Raw genomic sequence first — 24252 nt, forward strand, 5'->3', positions numbered from 1 at the left:
ACACACACATGCACGCGAACCACACACACAACACACACAGGCAGGGGTCAGACAGGAGAGAAAGAACAGACCGGTGTCAGGAAAAAAACRAAGACAGACAGGTATGAAGAAAGAGAGCCCAAGACAGACTGCTGACTCACCTGTCGAGGCGGAGCTGGCAGGTGGTCCTCAGGATGTCGACCACGCCCTCACTCCTCAGCTGTTTACACAGGATGGAGGTGGCGATGAAACAGCCTGTCCGACCTATCCCAGCACTGCAGGAAGGAAGAGGAGGAGGAACCATGAATGTATTACACCTGTATTTCTGGCCTGACTAACTACTAATAAACTGAAAGCTATGAGAGCTACAGTGCTGCCAAGTCTTCCGTCTTTAGGGGCATAGACCTTCCAAAGATTCCACTGAGACATCCACCCCATTGATGGTACCGACCAGAGATAGAAAGAGGACTCATCTCTGTATCTTTGCCATTATGGTGTCTGTGACAGCACGGGCAGAGCCATTGTGGCTATCTCCATTTTAAAGTAGTCCATTTTCTTCTTCTCTTATGTTTATTAAAAGCTTAAAGCTAATATTGGTGATTTACAGCCACCTGCAGTGCTGAAGTCCTGTACCAAATCTTATGTGTCATTCATTTATTGTGGCCACTAGATGGCGGATATAGCATTAAATCATTTACAAACCATAGGCAACCCTATTTGAAGAAGAAGACAATGCTCTGAACATTGGCTGTTCGCTCCCAACCCATAGGAATCCCCACCCAGTTGACTACTTTGAAATGGTGGAATGTCCATGCTAGAATGGGTTATATCCATCTAGAGCCCTATTTATACCTCTATGGTACAGACTAACCCTCCTGGACTATCATGTGGGTATCATATCTGTGTTTCCAACTCTACCTGCAGTGGACGATGACAGGGCCGCTGGTGGGCGGAGCTTCCGCTCTGGCCTGCTCCACTTCCTCTACCAGCTCCAGGAGGGGCGGGGCTTTGTCTGGGGTCTTCTGGTCAGGCCAGGAGGTGTACCAGTACTGCCTGAGGCTGCGCTCCTCTCCATCAAACTGACACACACATACATGTGTGAATACAGAAGACATGAACACATACATAGGCACACACACACATGCATGGGCACACACACACACAGACAAACAAACAGAGACACAGAGACATTTTTTCAGCCTCATCCTCTGCATGTCCATACAAACTGCTACCTAGGTGTTAGTTGCTACGACAACAACGATTGCAGAGCCAGACTGTGACAGGAACGCAGAGTGACTTTTTTATTTTTATTTTTTTACAAAAAAGGTGTATGGTGTTGTTTTTCATTGTGTGATTTCATAAGCATATTATTAGCCAACTGCTGTACTTGTGGCAGCTTTTCTATCTCTCTTCATTCAGAAGCCAGTGCTTAGTGGATGAGAAGTGAGTCCATAACCCGAAAGGGTCAATGTAATAACTCAAACTGCTTTTTCTCATTGTCATTTTATATATCATTTATACATGTCCTTGGTGTCCTTGGCAGTGGTGTATAGATGTATACTGTATGTGTCTGTCTGCGATCAGTCTCACCTTCAGAGTGAAGACCCTCAGGCTGTAGTCGTCCTCCTGGGTTACCGTGACAACCTTGATCTCGATGCCCTCGTGGGTCACAGAGTCCTCAGGCCAGTACTCTGCACATTTCTGTAAGGGGGCAACACATAGCCAGCGTTTCACATTGGACATTTACTGGGAAGAGTGGGCTTCTACCACCACCATCCTCCCCTATCCATCCCTCTCTCCCTGTCTCCCTCCTCACCTCATTCTTCTCCTCTAGGTTAGTGATCATGACGACGATGGGACAGCGTTCCTGCCACACCATCCTCCCCTATCCATCCCTCTCTCCCTGTCTCCCTCCTCACCTCATTCTTCTCCTCTAGGTTAGTGATCATGACGATGATGGGACAGCGTTCCTGCCACACCATCCTCCAGAAGTCTCCCACTGTGTTGACTGTAGGACCCTGGGTAGCGATGTACGCCCGCTCCTCACCCCCGTAACCCTGAGGAAAGCAACACAGTAGTTCAAGTGGGAGCACGTAGAAGATCTCCCAGGACCCTTGATGGGAACACTTGTACACAGGGCCGGCCCAAGCCTTTTGCCCCCAAAACAAACATGTTAGGGTTTTACCCATGCTAGAGTTTTTGCCCTAGCGGCCGCTGGGCCCTAAGCGGCCACTTGCCGTATGTTGCTTATTGGCTGGGCTGGCACTGCTTGTACAGGAAGTAGCTGAGAGCGAGCAGTAGGCAGAGAAAGACGTACCTGTAGGTAGTTAGCGTTGATGTAGGTACTGAGGAACTCCTCTTCATCTGCTGTCCGGAGTATCACTCTGCTGTGTGCGTCTGGAAAAACACCGGATCCCATTACAAGGTGTGTGTCCAGCGTTGTCTCTCACCTCTACTCTACATACCATTTTGTGACAGAGGTTCAGAGACTGATTCAAAATGGCTGCTGTTTGTAGTGTCTCTACTCACTGGGGAGGATGGTCTTGTAGCGGTTCTTCCTCACCAGGCCCGGGTAGTTATATTCCTTTGGGTCCACAAAGTTCATGGGAGTTTCCTGTCAATGGCAACAGAACAATGGACGTGGCTTAGCGATGTATGGCTGTGTAGAGGAAGTGAGGACCCTACTGAATTGTGTGTGCAATGGGCATGATTGTGTGAGTGTCACTGTTTGCCTGTGTTGTAAACGAATAAACACAACAAAAAAAAAGGAATCGTCCCTTTTTCAGGACCSTGTCTTTCAAAGATAATTCCTAAAAATCCAAATAACTTCACAGATCTTCATTGTAAAGGGTTTAAACACTGTTTCCCATGCTTGTTCAATGAACCATAAACAATTAATGAACATGCACCTGTGGAACGGTTGTTAAGACACTAACAGCTTACTGACTCTAGGCAATTAAGGTCAATGTTATGAAAACTTAGGACACTAAAGAGGCCTTTCTACTGACTCTGAAAAACCCAAAAGAAAGATACCCAGGGTCCCTGCTCATCTGCGTGAACGTGCCTTGGGCATGCTGCAAGTAGGCATGAGGACTACAGATGTGGCCAGGGCAATAAATGCAATTTCCGTACTGTGAGACACCTAAGACAGCGTTACAGGGAGACAGGACGGACAGCTGATCGTCCTCGCAGTGGCAGACCATGTTGTATCAACACCTGCACATGATCGGTACATCCAAACATCACACAGGTACAGGATGGCAACAACAACTGCCCGAGTTACACCAGGAACGCACAATCTCTCCATCAGTGCTCAGACTGTCCACAATAGGCTGAGAGAGGCTGGACTGAGGACTTGTAGGCCTGTTGTAAGGCAGGTCCTCACCAGGGGTGATGTCATAGGCAACAATGTCGCCTATGGACACAAACCCACCATCGCTGGACCAGACAGGACTGGCAAAAAGTGCTCTTCACTGACGAGTCGCGGTTTTGTCTCACCAGGGGTGATGGTCGGATTCTCGTTTATCTTCGAAGGAATGAGCGTTACACCAAGGCCTGTACTCTGGAGCGGGATCGATTTGGAGGTGGAGGGTCAGTCATGGTCTGGGGCGGTGTGTCACAGCATCATCAGACTGAGCTTGTTGTCATTGCAGGCAATTTCAAAGCTGTGCGTTACAGGGAAGACATCCTCCTCCTGACATGACCCTCCAGCATGACAATGCCACCTGCCAAACTGCTCGTTCTGTGCGTGATTTCCTACAAGACAGGAATGTCAGTGTTCTGTCATGGCCAGCGAAGAGCCAGGATCTCAATCTCATTGAGCACGTCTGGGACCTGTTAGATCGGAGGGTGAGGGCTAGGGCCATTTCCCCCCAGAAATGTCTGGGAACTTGCAAGTGCCTTGGTGGAAAAGTGGGGGTAACATCTCACAGCAAGAACTGGCAAATATGGTGCAGTCCATGAGGAGATGCACTGCAGTACTTAATGCAGCTGGTGGCCACACCAGATACCGACTGTTACTTTTGATTTCGAACCCYCTTTTGTTCAGGGACACATTATTCCATTTCTGTTAGTCACATGTCTGTGGAACTTGTTCAGTTTATGTCTCAGTTGTTGAATCTTGTTATGTTCATACAAATATTAAGATTGTTCATACAAATGTTAAGATTGCTGAAAAAGCAGTTGACAGTGAGAGGACGTTTCTTTTTTTGATGAGTTTAGATTATACACAAATAGTATATACACAAATGACAATTCACTCTAATTGAAGAAAATGTAACCCTGCCACAGATAACATTTGGTCCCGCTCTAAAAAGAGTAAAACATACTCTGGCAAGAAAGTTGTTTTTTCAGAGTTGTGTATGATCAATTTAGTGTTGATATTTAACTCTGCATTACACTCAGTACATGTCACGCCCTGACCATAGAGAGCCCTCKGGGTTCTCTATGGTGTTTAAGGTCAGGGCCTGACTAGGGGGGTTATCTAGTATTTTGCATTTCTATGTTTGTTGGTGAGTATGGTTCCCAATTAGAGGCAGCTGTTTATCGTTGTCTCTAATTGGGGATCATACTTAAGTTGTCATTTGTTCCCACCTGCTTTGTGGGATATTGTTTTGTGTGMGTGCATTCAGCACCACGTAGTTCACGGTCGTTGTGTGTTTATTGTTCTTGTTTAAGTTTCACTGTAAATAAATATATATGTGGAACCCAACTCACGCTGCGCCTTGGTCCGTCCATTATGACGAACGTGACAGTACAGGATTAACTGAAAATAACTCTGCAGTGTTGTTCAGTATTCCAGAGTAAATTATTTAGAGTAATGTTTACTCACAATATAATCGCAAGAGTTCATTCAACTCCTACGGACTCAAACTCAGCACTATTTTGGTGTTTAAATGGTCCCATTTGAGGTGTAAGGGTGTAAAGTCTCATTCTCATATTTCTTAATCTGCCATATTATGGTGTCTTAGAATGTGACATCCAATCTCGATTGGTATCCATTTAAGAGGGAGGACGTCCTGCAATTTTGCATCAGCCATGTCAGGGACATGGTGCAAAACTCCAACTGCCTTCTCAGCAAATTGCAATAAATCCAACCACTTACACATTAGATTTGTTTAGGAAAATGTACGTTACATATTGTGTAGCATAAAATCAAACATGCGAAAACAGAGATATTGAAACAAACAATTCTAAGAATCTACCTGCAACATAGCATGCTGGGAAATATGACAATGACGCCCCCTCCCACATCTGTGGCTACGCCATAGTTTTAACTCCCAATCAACTCCAGTTATCATCACTAACTCCAGGGAGCGTATCACTCTGTTGAGGGTTATGATAACTCCAGGAGAGTCAATTCAACAACACCAACAAAATGACTCTGCCATTTCAACTGTTCTTGATTTACCGTGTACTAATTGTGAGTGTGCACCTCTACTTTACTGACTTTATTGTCCCCTCTACCTTGAGTGTGATTGTGTACAATATTCCTGCACGGAGACCTGTTTTGTGCGATTGTGAGTGTGTAGACCTACATTACCTTGGTCTGAGAGAGAGAGCGAGAGAGCGAGAGCGAGAGAGAGAGAGAGAGAATGTTTATCTCAGCCTAAATATGTAACGTATCCTCTATGGAGCTGGGTATGCTAATGCATTTCACTGTGTCCACATCTCACCCACCAACTGTTTCGAGTAGCCTCTGGATGTACAGCGCTCCTTGGCGTGTGTGTTTTACTCACATAGAACTCAGCCTGTAGGGCCTGGTCGTCTATAGCGCGTGTGTGGAGCTGGCTAGGGGTGAGAGTGTTTGTTCCCTCCCTCAGGTACTCCTTGGCAGTCTGGTCTCTGGGGGAGAGCTGGGCTCCGTAGCCATAGGGCTCCGTACAGCCAGGAGAACACATGTCCAGGGTCAGAGACACGTTGGAGCCCCTCCTAACACACACACACACACCCAGACACGCACGCGCCCACACACACAGGACGGCACCGACACATACAAGAAGAAGAAACGTACAGACACATACAAGAAGAACATTGTGCCGTAATTGTGCACGCACGCGCAGAAGCACAACAACCCACACACGAGAAAAAGGCATGAACGCACACACACACAGACATTCCCCCTAGAACACCTCTCCACACACTTCCATCCTCCCACTGACCTCTCCTGCAGGCCCACCGGTGTAACAGAGAGGGTGGTGATGTCCCCCTCTGTCCTGGTGTCCAGGCCCAGGTCAAAGATGGGGGTCTGGGGTTCAGCTTCCAGGTCCATCAGGTCCTCCTGGGCGTCTGTCCACTCCGACAGGGTGAAGGAAGGCTGGCGACTCACCGACTGACGTCTGTCCCCATGGTCAGCCACCATCGCCGCTGACCACCATGCATCACCGTACGCCAACTTACACACAGTGCGCATGATCTGGAGACACAGCATCAAAACGCACAATTCAAAACTGTTAAATGTCCAATGCAGCCGTTTTTATCTCAATATCAAATCATTTCTGGGCAATAAGTACCTTACTGTAATTATTTTCAATTAAAATGGTCAAAAAGAAACAAAAATAGCAATTTCTCAAGCAAGAATTTTCCTAGACTGTCTAGGAGTCATCTGAATGGGGAGGGGACCACTGAAAACTATCTGTTATTGGCAGAAAGGTTTAGAACTTATTGGTCTATTAACTAATTGACATAGGGGGCTATGGGAGAGCCACCCTTTAAGTAAACTGGAACTGTGACCATTTTTTTCAATGGTAAACGGCCTGAGTAAGACATCTTCACTTATCCACCATCTTTGACTTTAGGGGCATGGATCCCCAAGCCTTTATCAGTAATTCTACATCTGTCTTATTTATTGATTTAGTGTCGCTATCATGTCAAAGCGCAAGGCAGATGATCTCAAACCCAGGACTTGGCCCATGAGTGTGGCCACTGCCATAGACTTTTGGGAAAGACAGCGTACTATGAACACAAAGCTGAGATGATAAATGATAAATGAACTCATCAATGGCCAGATGAACGACAAGACACAGCCACCTTTCCCGAGGAATTGCCATTGCAGCAAGAATAGACCAAGAAGTTACTTTGTCAGGATGAACATGGTACGTGTGTGTTCATTAGCACAGAGTTGTTTGTGTCTCCTCTGTAAAAGCATTCATAATCTTGTCTAGCATATTCTCCAACTAACAACTAGTGTACATCGATAATATATCATAACTATTTATGAAGTTGGCTACTTTATTGCCAGGCTTTTCAGGCCCGTGTTTATTTTCAATGTCATTCCACCAGAAACATTTATTGGAGAAGTTTTTTTGTTAGTGTAATGTCGTTAACTTGGGATTTCACCAGCATCTTTTTATCTGCTCAACAACACAGATCCAGGTCAAGCACCCACAGGTTACAACAAATGCCTACAGACAGTTCCACGGATATGGGGTGAAAAAGCCTATTACGCCGCCATGCACTGGACGGACAACCATGTACTGCAACATCAGAACGAAGTTCACAAAATGCAAGGGAGTAGGTTGACACAAGCGAAGACCAAGGCAGAGAGGAAAACAATAGAGATTGAAACTGGGGCCAGATTCTCGGAGCTATTTATAGTGCATTCGGAAAGTATAGAGACCCTTTGACTTTTCCATTTTTTGTTACGCTACAGCCTCATCAATTTACATACAATATCCCATAATGACAAAGCAAAAAGATGGCATTCAGGCCAAAGAGTTCAATCTTGGTTTCATCAGACCAGAGAATCTTGCTTCTCATGGTCTGAGATTCCTTTAGGTGCCTTTTGGCAAACTCCAAGCGGGCTGTCATGTGCCTTTTACTGATTAGTGGCTACCGTCTGACCACTCTACCATAAAGGCCTGATTGGTGGAGTGCTGCAGAGATGGTTGTCCTTCTGGAAGGTTCTCCCATCTCCACAGAGGAGCTCTGTGGGTTCTTGGTCACCTCCCTGATCAAGGCCCTTCTCCCTCGATTGCTCAGTTTGGCTGGGCGGCCAGCTCTAGTAAGTCTTGGGTTGTTCCAAATTTCTTCCATTCATGAATGATGGAGGCCACTGTGTTCTTCGGGACCTTCAATGCTGCAGACATTTGTTGGTACTCTTCCCCAGATCTGTGCCTCGACACAATCCTGTCTCAGAGCTCTACGGGCAATTCCTTCGACCTCATAGCTTGGTTGTTGCTCTGACATGCACTGTCAACTGTGGGACCTTATATAGACAGATGTGTGCCTTTCCAAAATAGAATTTACCACAGGTGGACTCCAATAAAGTTGTAGAAACATCTCAAGGAAGTTCAATGCAAACAGGATGCACCTGAGCTCAATTTCGAGTCCCATAGCAAAGGGTCTGAATACTTATGTAAATAAGGTATCTGTTTTTTATGGTTTCGGTAAACAGATAACCAACGATCACAGCATCTCAGTTCAGTTAATGAAAAGGGTATTTAAAAAAAAAACTGTTACGATGTTTTAGTAATTTTTATTACAATACAAAAACATATATACAGTTGAAGTCGGAACTGTACATACACTTAGGTTGGAGTCATTAAAGCTCGTTTTTCAACCACTCCACAAATGTCTTGTTAACAAACTATAGTTTTGGAAAGTCGGTTAGGACATCTACTTTGTGCATGACACAAGTAATTTTTCCAACAACTGTTAACAGACAGATTATTTCACTTATAATTCACTGTATCACAATTCCAGTGGGTCAGAAGTTTACATACACTAAGTTGACTGTGCCTTTAAACAGCTTGGGAAATTCCAGAAAATTATGTCATGTATTATTTAAGCTGGAAAATTGAAGGCTTCCACATTTTCTTCTTAGAAAAGGCCATTCAAGACGGTCGAAAGCCTTTTCGGCATCAACAGCCATTATTGATAAATCTACGTCTTGTTTTTTAGCGTATTGCATTATACTGAAACAATTTCTTGTGTTTGTTTGTGTCTATTTTTAATAAACCCTGTTTGATTCATATGTATCAAGTCTGGTAAGACTTTTGCCATTCTGTTGCTTGTCGCAATTTTATTAAACTTATGGGTCTGTAATATACAGGGTATTCTCTAGATTTCCCTAATTTTAATATAACTTAAATAACTGTTTGATACATGGAATTCGGAAGCACTGAATTGAGTGACGTGTGTGTAGTCATTTGAGTAAATGGTGCGCTACTTTGTCCCAGAATGTCAAATAAAAATCTATGGGACAGCTGTCCATACCTGGTGCTTTTCTCCACGCTGATGTTTTAACAATGTCTAATGTTTCTTTTTGGGTGATTTCTATTTTTAGTGGTTATTTTTTTGTCTGCTGATAGTTGCTTCAGAGTTATTGAGTCTAAGAAGGCTGTAGTATCAGTCCAACTGTTGTTGAATTCGGATTTATATCGATTTTCAAAGAAGCTTTTTTAAAAAATGTGTTGTTTCTAATTAAACCATTTGTATCCTTATCTTTGAAAATTACAAATGCGAAAGGTTTAAAATGCCCAAGAGGTTAAGTGCAGGACCTGGCCAACTGACTTTGATATGAGAAACGTATTAGCAGGCGGTTAGGGGAAAGATGATATACATGTAGGTCCTGATGGTACCAAGTACTTTACATGCCATTGATCAGAGTGAGGATAAGGATCTGACCAGTATTGAATTTGCAGTGAGCTCAGCCATAACAACCCTGCCCCCTAAACACCTGCTTGTTATAGCAAGAAGATAGGAACGATCTGTAAGCAGTGGAGGGTCCTCAGAGGAGGATCATCCAACTCAGTGAATTTCAGTAAAATGTCAATTGTGAAACATTAAAAAAGTTATCATTTTCAGATAAAACAATACTAAATACATTGTGTACAAAACATTAGGAACCCCTTCCTAATATTGAGTTGCACCCCCTTTTTCCCTCAGAACAGCCTCAATTCTGGTGCGCCTGGCACCTATTACCATACCCCGTTCAAAGGCCCCAATCATTATTCTTACCCATTCACCCTCTGAATGGCACACATACAACAATCCATGTCTCAATTGATATCAATAAGGGATCATAGCTTTCACCTGGATTCACCTGGTCAGTCTATGCCATAGATAGAGCAGTCCTCCTCTGAGTACATTACTGACTTCAATACAAAATGGTTCTCACCCTCTTCTATAGACTTACACAGTAATTAGGACGACTTCCGGAGGACGTCTTCCAACCCTATCAGAGCCATTGCTGCATCAACTGACATGTTGTCCATCCAATCAAAGGATCAGAGAATTAATCTAGTACTGAAAGCATAAGCTACAGCTAGCTAGAACTGCAGTGCATAAAATGAGGTGAGTAGTTGACTCAAAGAGAGAGAAAGACAATAGCTGAGTTTTGAACAAATACATTTCTTAAAAAAGAGATAGCTATATTTAGTTGTRTTTTTTTKACCTTTCACTTTCATTTAGCTAGCTAATGCAGCTAATTTAGCCTAATCAACCACCTGACTCAGAGAGGAATGCTATTTATGTTAGCTAGCTAACTAACACTCCAATTCTTCCAAGTTGATGTAAGCTTTCGGTTATAGTCATTTATTGCCAGTGTAACTGCTAACCTGCTTGCTGTACACTGTACAGCATGATTGTACACATGGACTGGAGTTGTGGGTGTACTAACCCATTAGTTATAGTAGCTATGTTGACTATGATGTTAGCTAATACGGTGACAACGATGTAGGCTGTGTGTAGCGGTTAGCGGTAATGGTATGAAGGTTTGGCTTGGAGAGATATTTTTAGTCTGGTCACAAACAGCTGTTAAAATGTGAGAGGAGGAGAGCGTGTAGATGTGATGCTAAGTTAGCGAACGATTCCTTATTTTTTAACTACTCTTTTTACTGACTCGAGAATCATGATTCGGGACAGATCAGTGGCAGCAAGTCTTAAAGGTTCCGAATAGTCAAAATCATGTCTTTAATGAAATTTGATGATATTTGAAGGAAACCAGATCAAAGTATGATGACCAGAGTTTGAAAAATGACTGTTGCTTCTACAATGATCAAGTTTGATCTGAAAGTTACTGGTCCCCTCCCCCATGTCAAACACTTTGATTCATTATTAAGGAGACAAGATGACATCACCTTAACTCTCATTTTAATACACCAATATTCTCTTACCTAATTTAAATAAGTACCGCCTTCTAACCAACATCGGAGAAGTTGTTTTTGCAGAGGGCCGYGGTTTATATAGCTAGATAGCTACTCTACTAGTGCCAAAATGTGACTGTAAGGTGTCAGCAAATATAATTAAAAGTTTACACTATTCATCTATGGCAAAGATACATATGTTTCCCCTTTCATCTGTGTCTGGTGTTAGCTAGTTACTGGCTAGCTAGGTCTTCAGCCAGCATGGAACCAAAGAAGGGTCGTTCAAAACTCTGACGCAGTTGGCAAGTCAACACATCCGTAAGTGCTGCTGTGATCACAAGAGACATGCCAAACAGGAGATGTATAAAATAAATGTTTTATTTCATTGATGCAATTTCAATGTTGTTTGAGTTGCTTTGTGTATCGCTAAATTAGCTTGAAATAATGTTATTGCAACACCGCTCACTGAATCCAAGTTGCTTGACGTTTCAAAGTGCTGTCAGTCAAGGCGAGCTCATGAATATAACAGTTTGCTCCATCTGTCGGTCTAAGAATAAGTAGACCTGTACAGAACAGAATGAGGTATAAACAAACAATATTTATTGAATAGAATATTTTCTATAGAATCTTAAGATAAGTGAACATGAACATAAATTAGAAATTGTAGAAAATATAAAATGTAGAAAATAATTAAACACTGAGCTTTGGCTCTGCTGCCTGGTAATTAGTCCAGTCCTCACAATATTATACAATTAGCTTTGGCTATACAATGTAAAGATAAGCCTATAGGCTATGGCTGTAGCTAAATCAAAATAGTAAATTAAAACCTATACAGCTGTGTGATTAATTTTGGTACCCTCTACAGCCTGGGCATTTTCAGCATCGGCATGGGCACCAGTCTGTCTGGAAGAAATTGAGAAAGTACGTCACATAATTAAGCAGTCATTTACACAAATGCACTTCTGCCACACAATCTTAAGTGTTACTAAGTGTGTAAACATTTGAATGTTTGAATTAAAATCTTACCATCAAAATATTCCTCTTCTGCACTTTCTTGAGGCAAAATCATCAATGATGTCATCATAGGACACGTGTTTCCCCACGTCATGATTTATGGTCACGATGGCCAAACCACTCAAACGTTCCTGTGACATGGAAGACGTCAGGGAGCTTTTGATGAGCTTTCATTTTGAATCTCGTGTGCCGGATCCATTCCACTGATGTCACAGTCATATCTGAAGGATAAAGTGTTTTCAACTTCCATGCAGTGAGCATTTAAAGATTCACTGGACATCTGAGAGGCAGTGCTGAAGTTCAGCAGCACTCCATATTCGGTTTTCACCTGGTTGAGTGGTTCACAGAAGAGTCGGCCACCATGTTGAAGTAGTTGACTTCAAGGTTTTTCAGTGCATCAGTCACTGGTTCATCAGGAGCCTCATAGCTGAAATGCCCCTTGCTGTTTCTCAGTCTCTTCTCTTTCAGAAAAGCCTCCACATTCATTTCTTCACAAATGCTTTTGGCTGTTGTCTGGGCCTCAGAGAATCCAGTTTCCCGGTATGTAGTGAGGGAGGCCTTTGCATTTGAGATTAAATTCACTGCGATATCCAACTGCATTGAGGTGGATTGGAGGAGCTTGTTCACCTTGTTTGTCATTGTCAGTATCTCACACCATACGACACAGCAAATCAAGAAGCGGTAGGACCCAACTGCTTTTGGTGYTTTTGCACGTGCCCCAAAAAAAMMCAACTGCATCTTTTGAAGATTTGGCAGCATCTGCGATGACAAGGTTTAGAGTAGGTGCTCCACATGGGACGAACACGGCTCTGGGATTTTTTTTGAGCGTTCTGGCTTGTACTCCCTTGTGCTTGCCCTTCATGCTGGTCCCATGATCATAAGCTTGCCCTCTGCAATCTTCAAATGGAATCTTCAGCTCGTTCAGCTTATCTAAGATGACAGTGGACAGATTCAAGCCTGTTGTAACCTCAACATTCACAAAGCCGAGGAAGTTCTCCTTGATCTCTGGCTTTCCCTTTAAAGCCACACTTCTCGGAATATTGGACATTTGCACCTTGTGACTAATGTCAGATGTACAGTCCAAGATAATGGAGAAGTACTTTGAGTCTCTTACTTGAGTCACTATTGCTTTCAGAATCTTGTCACTCACAATCTGTATCAGCTCATTCTGTGTGCGCCTCCCAAGGTAATGAGCATGTGTCTCTCCATCTTTCATTTTGCTGAGATGATTTTCGATAACAGGGTCAAATTTAGCCAGTAATTCAACCTCTTTTAGGAAGTTTCCTTTACCTGGTTGGAAGAGTTTGTCTGATGAACCCCTGAATGCTAGGTTTCTTTCAGCCAGAGACTGGGTTATACTTATTAAACGTGTAAGGACATCCCGCCATCTCTTTCTTTCAGCCTCCAAAACTGTCATTTGTATCTGGTCAAGAGTCTGTCCCCGACTTAGGCGCAGATCAAGTTCTCTCCACTTAATCATATTGTGTGTGTGTTCAGGACTACCCTCATGGTGTTTCAGAATATTAATATTTGACCAGTCATTCACGCACTCCTTTATTATGTTGTAGTCTTTTGTAGAAAAGAGCTTACAACAACAACAAAAAAGCCAGCTCCTGGTAATCTTTTCCCCATTTGACAGCTGTCTCTGTAATACGCCTTAATGGAAACCTCTTCTAGACTTGTGTTTCGGGTTTTAAAAAATCCAGTCCTGGTTTGAATGCGCACTAACTCAGTCCTCATAAAGTCTGTTAAGACTGGGGGACAATCTGCTGGGTCATTTGGTGGAGCAGCAACTGTTCTATTAGGGTCTGAGCTGCTTGTATCTGACGCTGGCTGTACACCTCTGGTTGTGGTAGTACTGGCTGAGGCTGCCTGTACTTCACCTGGGTCTGTGTTAGTACTGGCTGAGGCTGCCTGTACTTCACCTGGGTCTGTGTTAGTACTGGCTGAGGCTGCCTGTACTTCACCTGGGTCTGTGTTAGTACTGGCAGAGGCTGCCTGTACTTCACCTGGGTCTGTGTTAGTACTGGCTGAGGCTGCCTGTACTTCACCTGGGTCTGTGTTAGTACTTGCTGAAGATGGCTGTATTGGGTCTGTGTTAGTACTTGTTTGAAGCTGCCAGTACTGGGTCTTGTGTTAGTACTTGGTTGAAGCTGCCCAGTACTGGGTCTGTGTTATGTACTTGTTGAAGCTGCCAGTTTACTGGGTCTGTGTTAGTACTTGTTGAAGCTGCCGTATGGGTCTGTGTTTATTGTGAAGCTGCCAGTACTGGGTCTGTGTGTATTTGCTGAAGCTGCCTGTACTTCACCTGGGTCTGTGTTAGTACTTGTTGAAGCTGCAGTACTGGTCTGTGTTAGTACTTGTGAAGCTGCCAGTACTGGGTCTGTGTTAGTATGCTGAGCTGCTGTACTGGGTCTGTGTTATAATTGTCTGAAGCTGGCTGTACTGGGTCTGTGTTAGTACTGTTGAAGCTGCACGTACTGGGTCTGTGTTAGTATTGCTGAAGCTGCCTGTACTGGGTCTGTGTTATACTGGCTGAGGCTCCAGCATCTCATCTACTGAAAAGTAGCATAGTACATAATTGGTACATAATGTACACCTGTACATTATTGACAATACATTATACATTTTATCAGCTGCCATGGGCCCATTTCAGAACTGGCCCCCAGAATTCTCTTTTATACATTTTTCAAATATAAAATACTATTTATTACTATGGCTGCGCACGAATCTATATGGTTATTATTTACTGAGAGATTCCATATTGCCAGTATGCCCAGCTAATCAACATTTTAAATATTCAATATATAAATCAATAGTCAATATCAATTCATTTGCTTTAAACTGTGCCATAGTCCAGAGTTTAACTAACCTTGACTGAGAGACTAGATAATCATTGTCTTGTTTTAAAATGATGTGCGCCTATGAGAGTGCCATCACGCCCATAAATTGTCTGGACTGTCCCCACAGAGGGATCATTCCGTGCACACGATACGGTATGAACGCATGTTCACGCGCGACACGGTTATCTTTTCCAAGCTGCAGTTTATCCTGTTTGGGCTGCAGGGGCAGTATTGAGTAGCTCTGATAAAAGGTGCCCATTTCAAACGGCCTCGTACTCAATTCTTGCTCGTACAATATGCATATTATTATTACTATTGGAYAGAAAACACTCTCTAGTTTCTAAAACCGTTTGAATTATATCTGTGAGTAAAACAGAACTCATTTGGCAGCAAACTTCCTGACCAGGAAGTGGAAAGTCTGAAAACGATGCTCTGTTCTAGGGCCTGCCTATAAATGGGCATGATGCGTATTAGTATACATGCACGTCATACACCTTCCACTAGATGTCAAGAGGCAGTGAGAGAAGAAATGGAGTGTTTATCTTGGTCTGAGGTGGAATGAATCCTCTTGGAATGACGTGTCACCCATTTCCTGTGGGTGGGACGTTAGGCGTGTTGCTTTGTCTGCGTATGTTCAGGAAGGAGAGCTTCGCGCCACTTTGCTAGCTTTCTGTGCTAATTGACTGGAGAAGAGGACGTTCTAAATCCAAACAACGATTGTTCTGGACAAAGGACCCCTTGTACAACATTCTGATGGAAGATCATCAAAAGTAGGACCCATTTTATGATGCTATTTCATATATCTGTCGAACTGTGTACTATTAGTTTTGTGCCCAGGTTTTGGGCACTCTCTCGCCATAACGTAAGCCTTATGTCGTAATGAAGTTATTTTTTAGAATTCTAACACTGCGATTGCATTAAGAACTAGTGTATCTATCATTTCCTATACAACATGTATTTTTTAGTCATGTTTATAAATAGTTATTTGGTCAGAATATGTGAGTGTCAGATAAATATCCGGACGTTGTGGGAAAAAGATGCTACGTTAGCACAATGTATAACCACTTCAGCTCTAAATATGCACATTTTCGAACAAAACATAAGTGTATGTATAACCTGATGTGATAGGACTGTCATCTGATGAAGCTTATCAAGGTTAGTCAAAAATTATATATCTTTTGCTGGTTTGTTACGATCGCTAACTTTTGCTGCTGGGAAATGGCTTGTGTTTCTGGCTATTGTGGTAAGCTAATATAATGCTATATTGTGTTTTCGCTGTAAAACACTTAACAAATCGGAAATATTGGCTGGAATCACAAGATGCCTGTCTTTCATTTGCTGTAGACCATGTATTTTTCAGAAATGTTTTATGATGATTATTTAGGTATTTGACGTTGGTGTCTATAATTACTCTGGCTGCTTCGGTGCTATTTCTGACGGTAGCTGTGATGGTAGCAGCAATGTAAAACAGATTTATACCTCAAATATGCACATTTTTCGAACAAAACATAGATTTATTGTGTAACATGTTATAGGACTGTCATCTGATGAAGTTGTTTCTTGGTTAGTTTGGTTGGATCTTGGTTAGTTATGTTGGTTTTGTGCATGCTACCTGTGCTGTGAAAAATGTCTGTCCTTTTTTGTATTTGGTGGTGAGCTAACATAAATATACGTGGTGTTTTCGCTGTAAAACATTTTAAAAATCGGACATGTTGGCTGGATTCACAAGATGTTTATCTTTCAAATGCTGTATTGGACTTGTTAATGTGTGAAAGTTAAATATTTCTAAAAAATATATTTTGAATTTCGCGCCCTGCACTTGAGCTGGCTGTTGTCATAAGTGTACCGACGTCGGGCTTGCAGCCAGAAGAAGTTAAAAACACCGTTGCCCGTTGGCATTTATCAAACGTAATAAATCGTTGTATTTCACTCTCACTTTTGTCAGGCACAAAGTCACAGAACAAAGCCCTGGAAGTGGCTGGCTAGCAAGCAAGCAAGCAAGCAAGCAAGCAAGACACAGACAGACCAAGAGATGCACTGCCCAGCTAGGTTAGCGAGACAGACAGACTAGAGAGAGATGCACTGCAAGCTAGCACATCAACTTAACGTTACTGTTATTTGCGGACATCAAACTTGGAGAGGAGAGAACACAAGTTGACCTGATCGCTGTTCCCGCAATTCACTCTCATGGTGTTTTTTTTTTCTTCTCTTTCCGTGACCAGAAGGACAGTTCCGCTTCACCCTCTCATCCAAGTTGTAAACATTGACACAAGCTTTGACACGAGGGGGAGGCGGGGCCCCTTGCGTAATTTGCGGGGCCCTACGCAACTTGCTTAGTGAGCGTATAGGGCCACCGGGCTCTGTGCAATGCACACCGCAGCGTTCCTCAGGGTGTGTGTGAGAGGTACCTACCATGAAGACAATGATAGCCATGCCAATGCCTTCGGTGGCCTGTAGGACCCAGTAGTTATTGGTTTTCTCCACCTCCACCATCACGCACAGGGACTGCTTAACGGACACACAGAGAGAGGATGTGGGACATACATACCGGTGACATTTATTTTAGTATATTTTTATTTAACCTTTAGTCTCATTGAGATAAAAAAAAGAAGATATTTTTCAAAGAGAGACCTGGACCAAGACAGAAGCATCAACCCATCAGTATCAGACAAACAGGCACATGACATCAACCAGACTAAAATGATATTAATACAATAAGCAGCACGTCAATAACGGACATGTACACAACATAAGCACCTGAAGCCAGGAAAACATCAGAGAGCAATATGTCAATCACACAGGAGGTTGGCGGCACCTTAATTGGGTAGGACGGGCTTGTGGTAACGGCTGGAGCAGAATAGGTGGAATGGTATCAAATACATTGAACACATGGTTTCCGTGTGTTTGATGCCATTCCATTTGCCCCATTCCAGCCATTATTATGAGCCATCCTCCCCTCAAGCAGCCTCCACTGGTCAAGCATTAGAGTTTGCAATAAATCATAGGGTCTCTGCTCTACATGTGGAAATGATTGAATGCTATGTCCTAACTTTGTGATCTGGCCAGGATTTGTCTTTCAAACACGAAGAACTGTCAAGTAAAAAAAAAACACTTTGTGTAATGTCAACTACAGTTTAAGTCTTTATCAAACGTTCCTCTGCATGCCACCACCTTATAGGCTTGTGTTGTGTTGCAATGTCAGTGTACAGGTGTGTCCAATTACTCACGTCCACTCCAAACACAGGGTTGAATGATAGGAGGACGCCCAGGTAGAAGTCGAGGAGCTGCAGGGATTTGTAGAAGGCTGAGAAAAGCCTATTACCATCCACCACGAAGAAGGCCCAATAACCCTGCGAGGAGGATTCAGACTGTTCTCAATGAGCCCATTCATTTTGCAGCAACCACAATACATACAAATGAAATCACAATCTCTAAAAACAACCGACAGCAAGGGATATTTACAAGCAAAGTAGGCTAAGTGCAATTTTAAGGAGCAGACACACACACGAGGAGAGAAGTCATAACATAACAAATATGATAGAGTGACCAACTTCAGTATGATATCATAATAAGGGCCTCATTCACCTAGACTTTTGCATAAGTGCTAATTTCACACCTGTCTTTTCCCCCGGCATGAACACATCATAAACAGACAGTATCCTACAAAAAGGCCTGGATATTTTCTTGTTCATTCACTTTTCAAAAAAAACGGGGAATATTGCATCAGAAGAACCGCTTCAGTTGATCTGCTCCTACATGTAGCAAATCAGTAGATAACCTCTATTTAACTAGGCAAGTCAGATAAGAACTAATTGTTGTTTACAATAACAGTGGGTTAACTGTTTAACTGTAAACTGCAGCATACCACCCTGCATACCACTGCTGGCTTACTTCTGAAGCTAAGCAGGGTTGGTCCTGGTCAGTCCCTGGATGGGAGACCAGATGCTGCTGGARGTGGTGTTGGAGGGCCAGTAGGAGGCACTCTTTCCYCTGGTCTAAAAAAACGTCCCAATGCCCCAGGGCAGTGATTGGAGACACTGCCCTGTGTAGGGTGCTGTCTTTYGGATCAGACGTTAAATGGGTGTCCTGACTCTCTGAGGTCATTAAAGATCCCATGGCACTTATCGTAAGAGTAGGGGTGTTAACCCTGGTGTCCTGGCTAAATTCCCAATCTGGCCCTCAAATCATCACGGTCACCTAATAATCCCCAGTTTACAATTGGCTCATTCATCCCCCTCATCTCCCCTGTAACTATTCCCCAGGTCGTTGCTGCAAATGAGAATGTGTTCTCAGTCAACTTACCTGGTAAAATAAAGGATAAATAAATACATTAAAAAAACTGCCTTGTTCAAAACGACAGATTTGTACCTTGTCAGCTCTGGGATTCGATCCAGCAACCTTTCGGTTACTGGCCCAATGCTCTAAGCTACCTGCCGCACCAATGAAGTTGAAAAGTATTTTTTGTTTCTGACAAGAACAGGTACTTTCACAGCTAGGCCTTTTCGAACTGTGGTTGCACTGCACGTCTATTTGCATTTATGAACACTTTTTCTACAACGTCCTTTGCCTTAGTGCCCTGTCGTTAATAATGTCGGACCTGGGAGCATCTCAGCTGACCCACCGTGATTTGGGAGATTGTGCAGAACACGGCACACCAGTGCATCCCCATGACGATGGTGTAAAACTTGTCCCTCCACAGTTTTTCTGGGTGTCTCTGGGGCCCTGGGGGACCTGTCCCTGGTCCTGGGGGTTCATCAAGGCCCGGGGGGCCATCTCCTGGTTGAGAGGGGTCGCCGTCTGTCGTTGGAGTGTCATCCAGCCATATGGGGTCTTCGTCTGGCTTTAGGAAGACGGAGTCCTCCGTCTGGGAACGGGTCGAGCTGCTCAGTCGTCTGGTCATGATGCCCCTGAGACAAACCAGGAGGGGAGGGGGGCAGGTAGGTCAACAATACAGTAATGTGATAGGCCCCATGAACTGCACAAATGCAGATGAATCCTCTCGGCGAAACCTCCATCCAGGAAATGAGCCTGTTGCAGCTCAATAATGTGGTGTGTGTGTGTTTCTCGCATTAAGCCTGAAGTGCTTGGTGTGTGTGTGTCGGGTCTATTCTGCTGGCCTATTCAGGTGTGAGTGGCTTGCATCTCCGAATCCTCTTGTCTTACTGGGATTGTGCTCGTGTGTGTGAGTGTGTGTGTGTGTGTGTGTGTGTGTGTGTGTGTGTGTGTGTGTGTGTGTGTGTGTGTGTGTGTGTGTGTGTGTGTGTGTGTGTGTGTGTGTGTTGTGTGTGTGTGTGTGTGTGTGTGTGTGTGTGTGTGTCTGAGCTCTATTGCAGAGGGAGGGATGAAATCAGGGGAGGAGTTTACAGCTCCGTCCATCTTCATGGCAACAGAGTGCCTCTCATCCTTCCAGGCATAATCATCCACTGACAACACACAACACACACACGTGTTACACCATTCATCTCTTTCTTTCTTTTCTTTCTTTCTTTCTTTCTTTCTTTCAATCAGCAGTCTATTCAGAGTCCTTTTCTGTACCACTCATCTGTCTTTTCCCATTATGTAAGGGTGCTGCTCATTCGCCTGATTGCTGACACACACACACACACACACCACACACACACACACACACACACACACACACACACACACACACACACACACACACACACCAAACAAACAACACACACACACACACACACACACACACACACACACACACAAACACACACACACACACACGCGTCAGCCATCCTCCATATGTGTGTGTGCGCATGTGCCTGTGTGTGGTTTGTGCTGTGTGTGTCTGTGGCACATTTACACCCCTCACAGAGCTTTATATCAAAGCTCTAAATAACAATATTCCTTATCATATGGAGTAACAATGGAAGTCAGAGCCATGCTGTCCTCACAGAGTGTCCTCTCTGACTGGATGTCTATGGTCCCACAGAATGACAAATTAGAACTCCTGATTCAATTGGATCTCTCCGTACGGTACGTCCTGTTCTTCTATCGAACAAAAGATTCCTCATTGAAACTAAGATTCTCAAAACATGTACAGTAGCATTAAACCAGGTTCGAGGTCGATTTCCAGTTGTAGCCTATTTCACTTCAGATACTTACCGACACTAATTCAACCATTCTGCTATTTAATATATTCTCTTGACAGTTTGGTCATTGTTTACTTTTCAGCTGTTTTATTGAATCACAGAGTCCATCCAGCCAAYGAGGAAGTCTGAGGAGGTCAGGTGACTTACCTCTGGAAGGTCTAAGGGTACAGGAAGGAAGACAGATCACATGATCAAGTCAAATTCTGTATCCTGTGGCAACCACCAGTTGTTGGCCATGCTGTAGGAATCAGTCCTGGAAGAAGAGAAAATGTTTTACTCAGTTACACAGATATTTCTAATCTGTGTATGAGTCGAATCCAAAAACCATCCGCACAAATATCTAACAGGCAGTAAAATAAAGTGGTCCTTTTGAAGAGGATATTAGCAATCTAGTGTAAGCTCGAGATGTACCAGAGTATCATTCTGGCCAGTCACCAGCTGGGATGTGATTAGAGAAGGATGGAGATGGAAGGTGTACTGTGAACCACTAAACCATATCTCTCTCTCTCTCATTCACCACGCCAACCAGGCCCAGACACAGTCAGTCAGTCACAGACAAAAACACTCAAATAGAGTTAGACACATGAAAACAGTCAGACATAGCAAAACAGTCAGACCGACTATCAAACAGTCAGACAGGCCCAGCCCAATCTGTAGGCTCCGCGTGTTTCAGTTTAGCTCTCTTTATTCCTCTTCTCCTTTCCCTCCTCCTCTACTGCACTGCTGAATGAATGTGGTGAACTCAGTGGAATATGAGACCACACCGTGTGTGTGTGTGTGTGTGTGTGTGTGTGTGTGTGTGTGTGTGTGTGTGAGCGCGAGTGTTGAACAGAGGGATGCTGCTTTCAGTCCTTTTCTCTCTCCGCTCGCTGCGAAGGTGGGTTTGAAGTGATGACGCCAGTCGGGCTGCCCAGTAGCCATGGCAACGTACGTACACACCACACACACTGTCTCTTATACACATCTAGATGTGTATAAGAGACAGGAGCAGGGGTGTTAACCCTGGTGTCCTGGCTAAATTCCCAATCTGGCCCTCAAATCATCACGGTCACCTAATAATCCCCAGTTTACAATTGGCTCATTCATCCCCCTCATCTCCCCTGTAACTATTCCCCAGGTCGTTGCTGCAAATGAGAATGTGTTCTCAGTCAACTTACCTGGTAAAATAAAGGATAAATAAATACATTAAAAAAACTGCCTTGTTCAAAACGACAGATTTGTACCTTGTCAGCTCTGGGATTCGATCCAGCAACCTTTCGGTTACTGGCCCAATGCTCTAAGCTACCTGCCGCACCAATGAAGTTGAAAAGTATTTTTTGTTTCTGACAAGAACAGGTACTTTCACAGCTAGGCCTTTTCGAACTGTGGTTGCACTGCACGTCTATTTGCATTTATGAACACTTTTTCTACAACGTCCTTTGCCTTAGTGCCCTGTCGTTAATAATGTCGGACCTGGGAGCATCTCAGCTGACCCACCGTGATTTGGGAGATTGTGCAGAACACGGCACACCAGTGCATCCCCATGACGATGGTGTAAAACTTGTCCCTCCACAGTTTTTCTGGGTGTCTCTGGGGCCCTGGGGGACCTGTCCCTGGTCCTGGGGGTTCATCAAGGCCCGGGGGGCCATCTCCTGGTTGAGAGGGGTCGCCGTCTGTCGTTGGAGTGTCATCCAGCCATATGGGGTCTTCGTCTGGCTTTAGGAAGACGGAGTCCTCCGTCTGGGAACGGGTCGAGCTGCTCAGTCGTCTGGTCATGATGCCCCTGAGACAAACCAGGAGGGGAGGGGGGCAGGTAGGTCAACAATACAGTAATGTGATAGGCCCCATGAACTGCACAAATGCAGATGAATCCTCTCGGCGAAACCTCCATCCAGGAAATGAGCCTGTTGCAGCTCAATAATGTGGTGTGTGTGTGTTTCTCGCATTAAGCCTGAAGTGCTTGGTGTGTGTGTGTCGGGTCTATTCTGCTGGCCTATTCAGGTGTGAGTGGCTTGCATCTCCGAATCCTCTTGTCTTACTGGGATTGTGCTCGTGTGTGTGAGTGTGTGTGTGTGTGTGTGTGTGTGTGTGTGTGTGTGTGTGTGTGTGTGAGACACTTATTTCCCAGGTAAGTTGACTGAGAACATGCTTATTTTACCAAGGTAAGTTGACGAGAACATCTTATTTTACCAGGTAAGTTGACTGAGAACCCTTATTTTACCAGGTAAGTTTGACTGAGAACACCTTATGTTTACCAGGTAAGTTTGACTGAGAACACCTTATTTTACCAGGTAAGCAGACTGAGAACACCTTATTTTACCCAGGTAAAAGTTGACTGAGAACACTTATTTTACCATGGTAAAGTTGACTGAGGAAACCAACCTTATTTTACCAGGTAAGTTTGACTTGAGAAACACCTTATTTTACCAGGTAAGTTGAATGAGAAACACCCTATTTTACCCAAGTAAGTTGACCTGAGAACACCTTATTTTACCAGGTAAGTTGACTGAGAACACCTTTTACCAGGTAAGTTGAACTGCAGAACACCTTTGTTTTACAGGTAAGTTGACTGAGACACAGCCTTATTTATCAAGTAATTGACTGAGACACCTTATTTACCGAGGTAAATTGACTGAGGAACACCTTATTTTCCCAGGTAAGCAGACTGAGAACACCTTTATTTTACCAGGTAAGTGACTGAGAACAACCTTTTTTACCACGGTAAGTTGACTGAAGAACAACCTATTTTACCAGTACAGTTGACTGAGAAATCTTATTTTACCAAGTAAGTTGACTAACACCTTCATTTTAACGCAGGTAAGTTGACTGAGAACCCTTTATTCTTACCAGGTAAAAGTTTTGACTGAGAACATCCTTTATTTTACCAGGTAAGTTGACTGAGAACACCTATTCTTTACCAGGTAAGCAGACTGAGGGAACACCTTATTTTACCCCGGTCAGCAGACTGAGAAACACCTTATTTTACCCAGGTAAAGCAGACTGAGGAACACATTATTTTACGCAGGTAAGTGACTGAGAACACATTATTTTACCAGGTAGTTGACCTGAGAACACCTTATTTTTAATCCCAGGTAAATTGACTGAGAACACTTATTTACCAGGTAAGTGACTGAGAACACTTATTTTACCAGGTAAGTTGACTGAGAACACCTTATTTTACCAGGTAAGCGACTGAGATACACCTTATTATTACAGGTAAATTGACTGAAGAACACACACACA

At 43.7% G+C, this 24252-nt stretch overlaps 1 protein-coding gene across 3 annotated transcripts in view; it reads right to left on the reverse strand.

The window, feature by feature from the left end:
* ptpn5 (protein tyrosine phosphatase non-receptor type 5) overlaps nucleotides 1–24252 on the reverse strand; it is a 41353-nt gene that overhangs the window by 3270 nt on the left and 13831 nt on the right. For 2 of the 3 annotated variants that reach the window (XM_023985021.2, XM_023985022.2), the window contains exons 2-13: nucleotides 21178–21283; nucleotides 19545–19830; nucleotides 18151–18273; nucleotides 17336–17431; nucleotides 6141–6394; nucleotides 5718–5910; nucleotides 2509–2593; nucleotides 2297–2376; nucleotides 1899–2036; nucleotides 1570–1680; nucleotides 898–1058; nucleotides 141–254 (exon numbers count right to left, since the gene is read on the reverse strand). In XM_023985021.2, coding sequence (XP_023840789.1) covers nucleotides 141–254; nucleotides 898–1058; nucleotides 1570–1680; nucleotides 1899–2036; nucleotides 2297–2376; nucleotides 2509–2593; nucleotides 5718–5910; nucleotides 6141–6394; nucleotides 17336–17431; nucleotides 18151–18273; nucleotides 19545–19823 — 1634 coding nt within the window. In that variant the 5' untranslated portion in view covers nucleotides 19824–19830; nucleotides 21178–21283. The remainder of the gene's footprint in view (nucleotides 1–140; nucleotides 255–897; nucleotides 1059–1569; nucleotides 1681–1898; nucleotides 2037–2296; nucleotides 2377–2508; nucleotides 2594–5717; nucleotides 5911–6140; nucleotides 6395–17335; nucleotides 17432–18150; nucleotides 18274–19544; nucleotides 19831–21177; nucleotides 21284–24252) is intronic. The other variant, XM_023985024.2, reaches the window with a different exon arrangement.

This window comes from Salvelinus sp. IW2-2015, linkage group LG4q.1:29 (assembly GCF_002910315.2).
Source record: "Salvelinus sp. IW2-2015 linkage group LG4q.1:29, ASM291031v2, whole genome shotgun sequence".
Classification (NCBI taxonomy): Eukaryota; Metazoa; Chordata; class Actinopteri; order Salmoniformes; family Salmonidae; genus Salvelinus; species Salvelinus sp. IW2-2015.